The sequence below is a fragment of the Phasianus colchicus genome, chromosome 3, assembly GCF_987193195.1.
Source record: "Phasianus colchicus chromosome 3, bPhaCol1.hap1.1, whole genome shotgun sequence".
Lineage (NCBI taxonomy): Eukaryota > Metazoa > Chordata > Aves > Galliformes > Phasianidae > Phasianus > Phasianus colchicus.
Window position 1 is genome coordinate 36,602,054 of NC_143438.1, and position 12,672 is coordinate 36,614,725.

A 12,672-nucleotide genomic window follows, 5' to 3' on the forward strand; every position below is an offset into this window, starting at 1 on the left:
GCACTGTGAGGTCAGGAGAGCCTTACTGAGGCTGAAGGATGCTCCTTTGGAGTGCATGCAATAGGCTTCAGCTTATAGACCTCGTCAGAGATGGTCCCCACCTGCAGAAGTCACTTCAATAAATGGGAGAAGAAAAAGGATGAAGAGAGGAAGTTTACAAAGAAGCCAGCCCAGCAGGGCCAGAGCCAAGTCTTCTCCCTTAGCCACTAGGCCAAACTGCCTTATTTTCCCCACGGGGACTTGAACAAGTGTGGTGTTAAAGCAAAGACAAGCAAGAGAGAGCCTCCTGGGACCTGAGCTCCTCAGGGAGAAGCTTACTGCCTGGAACAAACAGCAGTTACACCAAAATTCATACCTAGGAGGCTCTCAGCCTCTTCCATACCCAGTTGGGAAAACAGTTTCTCTCCTGGGAAAGGGGGCAGAAGGAAGCCTGGCCATGTAGGCAGCATGAAGGCAGGGGAGAGGAGGAGGTACCTTCCAGGGAGCAGAGAACAGTACTCAAGGGGATTTAGGCCTTTCTGTATCATCAAAAGTACCGCCACAGGATTTGCTCTGGGACAGATGCACGTGGCTCTGAGGCCTGGGCTGGGGTTAGGTTTAGGTGCCCTAATGGGGCTTGTTCTGTCTTCTGTCTCATCTTCTCCACTTGGGCCTATTTAAGCTGTGTGCTGCTTAGGAGGTCAGCTGTCTTTCAGCCCTGCAGAAACCCAGTGGCAGAGCTTTCAAAAGGATAAAAAAACCAAAACATTAATTAGGGATGAACTCATCTCTGGTTGTTACTCATCTGCTGGAAGCTACAGTGACCATTGCTGTGCTGGGAGTTGCACTTTCAAGGCTGTGGTGGCACATGCGGTTACAAAACCAAGTGATCAGAGCTCAGTGCAGGTCCGCTGCCATCATGCTGACAGCAGATGGGGCAGGCTACCACTTTCTGCCCCCACACCTGTGTGTACACATATGCACGTGAATGCCATGTGAGTGGCCTCATGAAGCACTGGGACTATCCAAGGCTCGAGCATCACCTGAGCGTATACACCAAGTGTGTTTTTATGCAAGCTTAAGTTCCTAGGTATGGCCCTCTTATAAACTGAGGGACCTGGCAGGAGGAAGTCAACTTGCTTCACAAAGTTCAGAAAACAGCCAGTGAAAGGGATGGTGAGATGCAGAATTAGTAGTGACAGAGATCTACATATAACATGCCTATTACTGACAGAAAGTTTTGCGCCAGATGTCTACGGTTCTGCTGATCTCTCCTCTCCCATCCTATCTCCTCCTCTCCCCTCTGCACAACTCAGAGCTGATCCCTAGGCCTTCAGTAAGACCATGGATCATTATTTCATAGAAATAGAATGATAGAATCACCAAGGTTGGAAAAGACCTAAAAGATCATCCAGTCCAACCATCCACCTATCACCAACAGTTCTCACTATTTGTATGAATGAGTCTGCTTTCACAAATGCAGAAGCGGAAACTGTTGCAACCACGATGTTTAGGAAACCAGTGAGAGGAAATAGCCTCTCTTAGTGTAGGAACTGGTGTGAGCATTCAGTTCTGGCTGCTGCCCTGAGCTGCACCCTCACCACGATGCAGCACACCCAAGAAGACCCGGTTGCATCTGGGGAAGAAGATGATGCCTTTGAAGAAGGTAAAGTCGTCTTTTATTCAACTAATTATTCTCCTGCACAGACTAAAGGCAGTTCCTAGCTTGGGTGGTATTTCTCGGGTAAATCTGAAGTTCTCTACTGAATCCAAAGTGTCAGGGTAATCAGGCTTTCTTTTCCCTGAAAGAATAGGGAACAAAAGCAACCCCAGACATAATAAAAACAACTTTCACACTGCTCAGCAGCTTGCTTCCTCAGCAAGGAGCTTATTGCAGAAGAAGAAAGCGGGGTGGACACACCAAGCGTGTTTTCTACAACAGCTGCAAAGCTGCACATTTGCCATTCAATGCCACACGTGCAGCTGCCCTTAAAGCATTAGGGGCTGCCTACAGGGGCTGAAGGCAATGGGCTACCTAAATAATCTCTGTAAAAGTAGCTTCCTCCTCTCCAGCCTCTGCAGCCCAGGGTAGAGTTGGTGCCGTAGTTTCTTGTCCCGACAACTGGAGGGCCCACAGGTTGTAATTTGTGCCTTACTCATTGCTCCCACTTGCACTTGAGCGAGGCTGGGGGATATGGCTCATGCAAATCTCCCAACCCTAAGCAGTTTCCAAGGGAGCTGGAGGCACAAAGAGCCACCTGGACCAGCTCCAGGGACTGTGACCCTTTAAACTCACTTGCAGCACTGCTTCAGCAAACCTCATTTAAACAAAGCTCAGCTGCGGTTGGTATGGAAAACTTAGCAGTGAATGGTGCCAAATCAAGTTATCCGAGCCTCACTGAAAGGCATCAGCCCAGAAAAGAAAGCAACTTCAGTGATGTACTGTCTGTGCTCAGATACATTTCTCACGTATATATGACCCGGCTCCTTGCCCTGTGTCATAGTTCTGGCTCAGAGGGGCAAAGGATTTGCAGAAAGGAGAGGTCAGAGCATTTGCATTTGGGCAAAAATCCCAACAGCCCAGGGAGGAGCTGGCACCCCTGGGCCAGATCAGCCTGTGCTGGGAATTGCATGCCCACAGTTCGTAAGGGGAGACTGCCTCTTGCAATGATCAGCAACCTGCTCCTATTCCATGTGGATTTCTGTGACGGGATTTAGGTGGGTGTTGCTGCTGCTTCTGAAGTCTGTAGCCCATGTTCTTAACTAGCAGGGTAGGAGGGGAAGAGAAGAATGTATTAGATATTTGTATCAGGAAAGATACAGCTCTTGAAAAGTCCTTTTGAGCCTCCCAGCTATGTTGATTCTGGCAGGGCTATTCAGCACAGCTAGCTAGAGCAATAGCTAGAGGAGGCTGGCTTTTCTAAGGCAGGGACATTCTTAGAACCTCTCCATGACCTTGCTGGGAGCAAGAGTCATTCTATGAGGTCCCTTCCAACCTGGATCATTCTTTGGCTTAGGGGCTGGTGCCCACATCTTCCACTCCATCCACATGCAGCTCACAGCAGGATGCTGGCTCCCAGACCTACAGCTGGAAGCCCCATGTTAGTATGGCACAGCATTCACCCTCCCCTTCATCCATCTCTTTGTTCTCCTGAGCAGGTTAGCAGGTAAATGTATTTTTGGCTGGTTAGGATTGGCATAGGGAGATGCAACACCAGTTTTAATTACAGGGTATGGGGGAAAAAAATGGGTAATAGCAAAGATAGACCTGTGCCTGACAAAACCTCTGGTGGGTCCGCTGGTGCTCCTGTGCTTTGCAGTGCTCCTGCTGAGCTTCCAAGACCATGTAAGTCCACCCATACTGGGGGTAGACCTGCTTTTCTTATAAGAGTAAGATGTCCATCCTCCCTGGTAGGGTTTGGAAGAGCCCAGCTCAGCAAATGAACTTCTCTAACTATGTTAATCCTACCAGGTGCTGAGCCAACACCTGTGCTCTCATGCTTGCTTAGGCTGAGACTGGAAATTAAAACGCTGCTGCTGTGTAACTACACAAGAAATCTATTTCTGTCAGAGGCTTGCTAAATCTGGTGGCTGGGGGCTGGGTGCCCCCTCCCTGGTACCTCACAGGGAATGTTAGGCAGAGCCAGCACCACTATGATACCTGAAACCCCAAACTGCAGAGGGCATGTACCAGCTAAAACCTTGCTGTGGGTTTTTGGGCCAGCTGGAGCTATTTGGCAGCTGCTGACCTGGGACTTTCAAACCATAGCTCTGAGGGTGTGGGCTTGTTTTGTTCTCTTTTCTTTTTTCTTTTTTTTTTTTTTCACATCCGGCATGGTTTGGAAATAGGTGATGGCAGAGCTTCCATGCAACTTCTAAAGTTGTCCCAAAGACAACTAGTCTAGTTTAGTTACTATCTAAGTTATCCCAGAGATTAGTTAGTTTAAAAAAGCTGCATCTTCCTTGTGGTGTTAATTTGTCTTGGTTTTGGAGTTTGTTGCCCAGGAGAGCAAACAACTTACTCATGCTGTAGGTGTGTGCCTCATACAACTGCACACAGATTGTACTCACACCACTCTTATCCTTGTCAAACAGACGATTGTCAATGGCTCTTTCTGTATAAGGTGTAAGTTCTAAGGCTTTTGAGCATTTTCATGGATCTTCCTGGGACCAGTATGTTGGAGATGTAGACATCAGCATGGAGCAGATTGTCCCTGTTACACCAGGAATAAATCCAGAAGTTAGATGATCTGCCACTCATACTTGTGTATATCTATCTGTATCAGGATTGCTTCAAGGATCAGTTAATATATACAAGGACTGCTTGAATCCTTTCAGGCTCCAGCATCACATGAGGATATACTCCTCGTAGGATTTTTCTCTACAATCTTCAACACATTCAGCATCAAAATTTGAGAATACCATCAACGCTATTCCATAATCATGGCCCACATCCTTCAACTGCAGATATGCCCATCCTAAACCCAGATGAATCAGCTCACTCTCCCAGTAGTCTTTTCTCCCAGTTATTTACCACTTCCTCAGACATAGAGCCATCAGCATATAGTCATAGTCCGATCTTGGGCTTTAAGAGAGTTAAATCCCACAGGGATAAAACCAGTCTGTGTAGGTTCACACAGTATGTGGGCATCCTTGAAGACTCCTCAACTGGTTTACTTCTGTCCCTCAGACTTGCTTTGAATCCATCCAGCACGCCCCCAAACTGATTACATCATTTCAAGTTTCTTAGTCAAGCCCTCATGCAGTACCAAGTATTATTTCTCACGGAAGCCCAAGTATAGTACCAAAACAATTCTTTTCAATAAAACCCTAATTAGTGCTGCTGGTTGTATTTAATCTCCTTTAATTTTGCTTATATTACTCCTACATCAGCTATTCCTTGAGGAGGTCAGGACTGCCTGCCAGGCTGTCTCTCCATCACTGACAGAGCACTGTGAATTCCCCTCCCTGGAAGCATTGAAGGCCAGGTTGGATGGAACCTTGAGCAACCCGATCTATAGGGAGGTGTCCCTGCCTATATCAGGGGAGTTGGAACTAGGTGGTCTTAAAGGTCCCTTCTAAACCTAAGCATTCTATTATTCTATGATTAACTCAGAGTTCCCTGAAGTTGAGACATGTTCTTCATTTAGCAACAGTTCAGGTTAAGCAACCTTTCTCTCCCCCAAAACAACAGAAGACATTACACTTTCCTTGGAAGTACCTCTCAGGCACCATATCTAAAGCTGCACAAGACTGGTGCCACAGCTTGCCCACGGTCCATGGGGCCAGGCTCCTTTCCATGCATCTTCTGTGAGAGCCAGACACTGCACAGCCCATGGAGCACATCAAACTCCTGCTATCTTGAACAAGCTGCATCCACTAAAGATGTTCCCATGTGCACAACAGTGCCATATTCCAGCAGGTGTGTACCTCAGAGATATAATTTATCTTATATTTTCACCCCAAACTGTGTCTGAGATGTCTATCTCCCAACATGCTGAGCACCCAGCACATGGGAAACCCTTAGCAAAGACAAGCAGTCTTGCGTCCCCAGCATGACTACTGGGGAACAACGGATGGTTGTCCTGCAGCTCCCAACAGCCCTTCTAGCTTATCTCCCATGCCCGCAATGGAATAGGCATGTGGCACATTCACTGCAGTGCAGAGGAAGGAAAAGTCCTAATTCCTCATCACCAAGGCAACCGTGCTTACTTGAACCAGATAGACGGATTTTAATAAGAGGTGTTTGGCCTATAAACTTGGGTTTAAGAACTCTAAGAGCATGGACAGACCTGTTCAGTCCAGATGAGGGCAGAGTTGCAAGGTGGCTGCACAGCATGGAGCAGCTGTTCTTGCTCCTATCTATGCGGACTGCTTGGATCCCCTGCTCTGCACAGCTGCTGTTCAGGGTTGGGTCTGTGGGCGGTGTGGGTAGGTCCTAGCTGACCCAGAGCAAGAGGCTGTGTGGGATGCCCATCACCACCCCGGAAATCCCACAGCTGTCCTGGAGCAGCTGGAGTCCTATTTTTAATGGGGTGTTGCCGCAGAGATGATCAGGTCTGGAATTTAAAAATAGCTGGAATCAGGGGCACATTGTCCTTTGTTGTCTCCCTCTATTCTAATTGAAGATCTTTGATCTTTTTTTCCTTTTCTCCACGTCTTGAAGGCAGCTTGTTTCATTTCTGTTTGTCTGCAATATTTCTAGATCACTAATAATAACAGCAGTGAGGGAAAAAAAAAAAAAAAAACAGGTCAAATAATAAACAAGTGGCATTTAACCAGTCCTCACAGAAAAGGAAGTAACTAGCCTGTCAGAGACTGCAGGTGTTGGTGCTCGGACAACTTTCTAGGCTCTCCAAAACAGCATCTCACCAAAGCCTGATGACAAAGTGCCCTCCTTCCCAATTTTTGGTTCCTGTTTTTGGACAGCCCTCTTACAGAACCCTGTAAACACAAGTTTTTTTTTTTGTCATCCAGCCCCTTTCTTAAAGCCACAAAATGAATGTGGCCTGGCTGGCTGGGGTGGGCTGACAGAATAAACAGCTTCCCCGCTTAGTGATGCGAGGCACAGCTCGCTGCGTGTGGAACGCTTCCGCCTCTCTGTGCTGAAAACAAAGGTCTGAGGCTGGTGTGCTGAGGGTGTAACACCACAACACAGCCCACCAGGAAGCATGAGGGTAAAGGCTGTGAGTGAAAATGAGAGAAAAACAGAGAAAACAGCATGATGACATGAGTTAAGGGGATAGGATGGAGCAGCCGAGCACTTGGCAATATTGCTAGAGCACTGTAATGCTGGTAGTGGGATGGTTTCCTGAGGATAGGACTTTATCGTAGAAATACAGAATCTCAGAATGGTTTGGGTTGGAAGGGACCCCAAAGCCCATCCAGCCACATCCCGTGCCATGGGCAGGGCTGCCCCCACCAGCTCAGCTGCCCAGGGCCCCATCCAACCTGACCTTTGGTGCCTCCAGGGATGGGGCACCACAGCTTCTCTGGGCAGCTGGGCCAGCGACTCACTGCACTCTGAGTGAAAAATTTCCCTGACTTATAATCTAAATCTCTCTTTTTTCAGTTTTAAGCTGTTCTCCCTTGTATCACTGTCTACCCATGTAAAAAATTGATTTATCTTTCGTTTATAAGATTCCTTTAAGCATTGGAAGCCACAATTAAGACTTCCTGGAGCCTTCTCCAGACTGAACAAGCCCAACTCCCCCAGCCTGTCTTCATAGGAGAGGTGCTCCAGCCCTCTGAGCATCTTTGTGGCCCTCCTCTGGACCTACTCCAACAATTCCATGTCTGTCTTGTGTTTGGGATCCCAGGTCTGAACACAGTACTCCAGATGGCGCCTCACAAGGGCAGAGTAGAGGGGGACAATCACCTCCCTCTCCCTCCTAGCAACCCCTCTTTTAATGAAGCCTCATTATCACAATAGGGTGAGGGGTGCTGTCATGCTCCATAGAATTCAGAGCAGTACTTTCAAACCTTGGACCAGCCACCTAAGAACAGTAAAATTATTTGAATGGGAGCCTTGTTGTGACTGTCACCTCAAAAACAGCCCTTCTGATGGGTGGAAGGCACAGCTGCAGCAACAGACCTTCTGCTAAGGGTGCAGAAGAGCAGCCACTGTGTGCACAGCCACTGTGAGCCCCCTGCACCTCATGGCTGGGCAACAGGTGGAGCAGCTTTGCCAGGAAATGCTGAGTGCAAGGCCTGTGCTGTGTAATGTACAGATGTGGGGGATGATGCTGGCTCACTCTGGTTTAAGTGCAAGGAGCCTGGAATCAGAAAATTCAGAGCTGGAACTTGAAAATTAGGCCTGGAGCTCAAAAAGTAAAAAGATGAAAAGGCAAAAACTGAGATGGAGTTTTCCTCTAATTAATAGCAATCTACCTCACAGAGAAGGAGACACTGAAAATAACCCAGCCCCAAATACTGAAGCCTCTCCTTGAGGCAGGACTTACAGTGAAATGACTGCCCTGGGAAGCAAAGCCCTCAACTTCCCTAAATGCTTATGCCTGCCCAAGGTGCAAGTGGCATTGCACACGAGTGCTTGCAACACCTCTCGTTTCATCATGTGAGCGTGGCTCGGCACACAGCGTTCAGGGAGCAAACCTAAATTTTCTTACTTGGAAAGAAAAAAGAAAAAAAATAGGAGAGCACCCAGGTGATGCCATGGAGTTAACAGAAGTAGCACAAAGCAAATTAGATCTTTTACTGCCTCAGAAATCAGCAGATCAGAGCCCATTGCAGCTTCTTAATGGAGATGATGTGCAGAGCACAGCCCATTCCTCTAGGGAACTGCTGACTTCTGTGGTGGCATCTGGAGGAGCTGCCTTATTTATAAACAGAACAGTTAGGGGAGCTTTTGTTATGTCAGGTCTGGTGATCAAGCTATGACATTTGGCATTCACACGCATCTGACAGATTTCCTTCCAGGAGCAACTTGCATGAAAGATTTTATGGGTGGACATGGATTTGGTGCTGGATAGCAGCTCTGAAATCCCATTGCAAATGAAGCTGAAGAAGTCAAACCTCCAGCATGACTGAGCACAGCTCTGGAGTTGGGTGGCCATGTTTTTTTTCAATTTTCCCACGGAAAAGCAGGCAGCTGGGAAGGTCTTGAGCTGCTCTGCCTCTCCTACCGCTCTGGGGAGCTTCCTGCCCTTTCTATTCCTGCTGCCGGCCATGAGCCAAAGAAGAGTTAGCTTAATCAGCAACACCAGCCACTGATCAGTGCCAAGCTGTTGTCATTAATCGCTTCAAAAAGCACTGCACTGAATACACTACCAGGGTCGGATGTTCAAAAATTGGCCCCGTTTCCCTGGTGTCGTGTAACCCCATTGCATTGCCATGTCACACCCCTGGGAAGGCAGCTCCTGCAGCTGCAGGGCTGGCTGGATCATAGGCAGCCTGCCTCCTCCCCAAGAGATACCCCTTAGAGATGCTCACAGCACCAGCCTGAGGGCCTGGTCAGCACTGAGGACTCCTCTCTTCTTTGGCATCTCAGCCCAAATATTTGGCAGATGCTCTCTGGGCTCCTTATATTACTCAGGCAGCATGTTCAGCGCGCTCCCCCGAATGGCATTTCATATGCGCTGCACTTGTTTTATATCGGCTATATTTAAGCCACAGAAATATGCAGCAATGAGGAAGAGGGCTGTGGGGTATCTCAGAGGTATCTCACACTGGGGACCTGGTGTGGGTCAACATGCTGCTGTCTGGCTGGAAGAGATCTCCAGGCAACTCTGCTTTTATGCTGAGGATGGAAACTGCCCAGAGCCTCTGCACCCAGGGGACTCCTCTTAGGTTTCTGTAATGAAACTGTCATATTAGGAGCCTGTTTTAGCATGAAGTTGGACTTGATGATCTCCAGAGGTCCCTTCCAACCCCAGAGTGTCTCACCCCTTGTAACAACTGTCCTTCATGACCTTCCGGGCCTGATGCCCTCTTGGTAACATAAGGTGAGCATGGATAGGGCTGGCCCAGACAGTTCCAGGCAGTCTGGATGTGGTTGGGCCCACATTTCAACTGCAGTCCTGCTGAAACCAGCAGGTTTTGGAAATGGACATTATTATCCATCCCAAAGAGACACCCAAACATAGCAGCAGCTCAGCCTGCTGCAGGAACACACGGATTGGGGCAGATAGTACCCAGGAACCAAGAAGCAGGAAGGAGCCAAGAGAGGGCTTAAAGATTCAAGATGATCCCAGAAGGAAGACTTCTGTCCACACGGATGAATCCTGTCCTGGAGACAATCTGATAGGGCACTCTTGCTCCTGTCCTGTGGAGGCACCTGACATGTGAGCCCATACCTCATTCCCCTCAGGAGCCTCCCACCCTCCTCAGCCCTCTGGGCAATGTGGGAGCCAGGTTTCAAGGCCATCCAACACCAAGGGCTCAGCTCAGCACAGAGGAGGCTGTCTGACAGCCACGCTCCTAAAAAGCAGCCTGACACCATCATACCTCTCGCTCTCTGATCACTACAGTGGCTTTGATCATTGCATTGCTTTTCTGACTTTCAGCTGTTCAGGAAAGCAAAATGAATTTCCAGCAGATCTCAGTGTAACTTAAATTAGCAAACTAGGGATACGTTTTGAAAACAACAAGGGACAAAGCTTAGGGTAGAACTGCAGCAATAGACATGCCATCCACACACTTGGTGTGCACAAGAGCAACTCAGCCAGCCCTGGTTGCTAAGCAGGCTGAGGAACTGGAATGTGCTGCTCCCTCCAACCCCTCTGCTCCTTGCCATGGCCACCAAAACCTGCCTGGGAGAGGGGCTGCCCACTGGCTTGACTCTAAAGGGAGATGGTTCAGGGCGAAAAACAGTATGGTCAGTGGCTCCTTTATCCTGCTTCCCTAGGGCAGGTATCTGAGGGCAGGTAGGGCGTCCACTGCCACAAGACACATCCACATTCTTATGTACGCATCAGTCATTCCCAAAGACCCAGCTGTGCTGAGCATCTGGCCAGAGGTTCTGGGAGATTTAATTTTTTCCTAAATCACTGCAAAATATCAGCTGAAGTGACCTTTTTATTTCCCGTAAAGTGCCGTGAGAGCTGCAAAAGCGACGTGATGAAGAAAGTAAAATGGGGAACCTGAGGGTGGAGCAGCCACACAGTGACGGGAAGTACAAGGGGGGAAATGGTTGCACAGTGGTTAAAGGGTGTGAGCAGAAAAACAAGTGACTACCAACAGACTCCAGAAGGTGAGCAACAAGCGCCGCAGGAGGGCAGTGAGCACAGGCTAGATGTGCCGAGCAGCTCCATCTGACAGAGAAAGACGGGAATGGGGTAACCAACTTGAGGAGCGTGTTTAGCTGAGAAAAAAGGTGAATTTGTACATGGCCAGCCCTGCCCAGGTTGTTTCTAATCAGCATCAGGTCTTTGGCTTTTAGCTCTCCAATAAAGGCCTTTCCAAGTGGAAGCACCTGTCTTGCTTTCTGCTCTCAAACTTGATCACTCCCTTTCTTTTTGCACTGAGGTCCCAGGTTTGTTACCTGTGTTCCTAGGGAGCCTTCCCGGGCATGCCACCTGCTGTAGGCATCTCGTGTGGATGTCTTCCATGAGGTGAAATGTACCCAGGCACTCCCTCCCACACAAATTGGAGGAGACTTCCACAGAAACACAGCAAGGAGCTACAATAGGAAAAAACATACAAAAAGTCTTCCATGAAGGCTGGGGCAGGCCTAATCTACCTCAGACATCCAGGGCCCCAGGCCACCGTCTAGTGGCCACTTCCTCTAGCCTCTTGCTCACACAAATGTGCTGATGAGAGACATCCATGCAAATTGTTGTCTGCACACTGTGCTGAGCACTGCCACTGAGCTGTCGGCCAACCCCAGCCCCAGATTCCAGGTGTCTGAAGTCAGCCAGGACTGGGATGTCTATCTGCATAGCAGAGATGTGTCCCTGTGGTACAACAGGGAAAGTACAAGGACATCCCACACTCTCACTGTGATCCTCACAGGGTCCTCCCTCAGAGAATATGATGAGGGGAGTGATTCCCCACAAGCCTCCATCTTTCCAAGTTTCTGTAGAGGACAGTGGCAGTGGGCCTGAAGCTGACTGCTTTGCTCTGCTGTTCTGGGGAGCCAGCACCTAACAGGGACTACAGAAAAGACAAGGAAAGATTCCTTATTGGAGAGTGTAGTGACAGGACAGGGAGCAATGATTTTAAATTCAAATGGGAGATTTAAGTGAGATGTCAGGAAGAAATTAATTACACAGAGAGTGATCAGGCGCTGGCACAGCTGCCCAGAGAAGCTGTGGTGCCCCATCCCTGGAGGCTCTCAAGGCCAGGTTGGATGGGGCCCTGGGCAGCTGAGCTGGTGGGGGGCAGCCCTGCCCACGGCACGGGGTGGGGATGGAGGGCTTTGGGTTCCCTTCCAACCCAAGCTGTTCTGCGATTCTATGATATCTATCAGCCAGAAAATCCTGCTCGGCCCTTGCAAGAAGCCTTCCAGGTGTCTGGGAATAGCATAGCATTTAGGTGTGCTCTAATCTCTCCCCTGGTAAGCATGATTTGCTCTCTGGACTGAGAGCAAAGGCTAATAGAAAGCAGAGTGCACCCATGAAGCCCAGCAGGTAATTGAAGAACTCAGGCTTAGATCTCTCAAGTACAGCGTGGGGCTGCCATTGCTGGAAGTGTTGCTTGTAAAGGTGCACGGCAGCCCAGCAGGCATGTAAGTGCAGCACAACTGGCAATTGCTGTTTTGCAGAGGTCATTCTCTCTTGTAGAGACAAAGCCAGAATCGGTTTTGCTGTTGTCACTTGGAAATTGCACTGAGGACATTTGTGTTGACCTATTTTTAACATAACAGCAGATTACACTGCAATCCAGTGAATAATTTATGGGGGTAGTAGCATGACCATGGCCACAATACAATGGCAGCCTCGGGTCTGGACTAATGACGGAGGGAGGCAGAGCTCTCTGGCATTTTCCACTGAATTAGCAAAACAAGACACACGTGGAATGACTGACCCGATCCTTTCAAAAGCATGTCTGTCATGATGAATGCGTGCTCAGAAGGACTGTGTGGAGCAAAGATTTTATCTAGAGCATCCTCAAACCTGCTCAGCCTTCCCTTTGGCAAGCAGCAGCCCTGAGAGCAGGGAAGTGGGAACACATGTAGGGCTAGAGGTGACAGGAGGGAATTAGACTTCCACGTTTGCTATGCAAAACAGTATTGAG

At 48.7% G+C, this 12,672-nt stretch overlaps 1 protein-coding gene across 1 annotated transcript in view; it reads left to right on the top strand.

Moving 5' to 3' along the window:
- The first annotated feature begins 1,511 nt into the window (after positions 1 to 1,511).
- Positions 1,512 to 12,672, top strand: part of RIPOR2 (RHO family interacting cell polarization regulator 2) — a 59,138-nt gene continuing 47,977 nt past the window's right edge. The window contains exon 1 of the mRNA XM_031589058.2: positions 1,512 to 1,645. Coding sequence (XP_031444918.2) covers positions 1,585 to 1,645 — 61 coding nt within the window. The 5' untranslated portion in view covers positions 1,512 to 1,584. The remainder of the gene's footprint in view (positions 1,646 to 12,672) is intronic.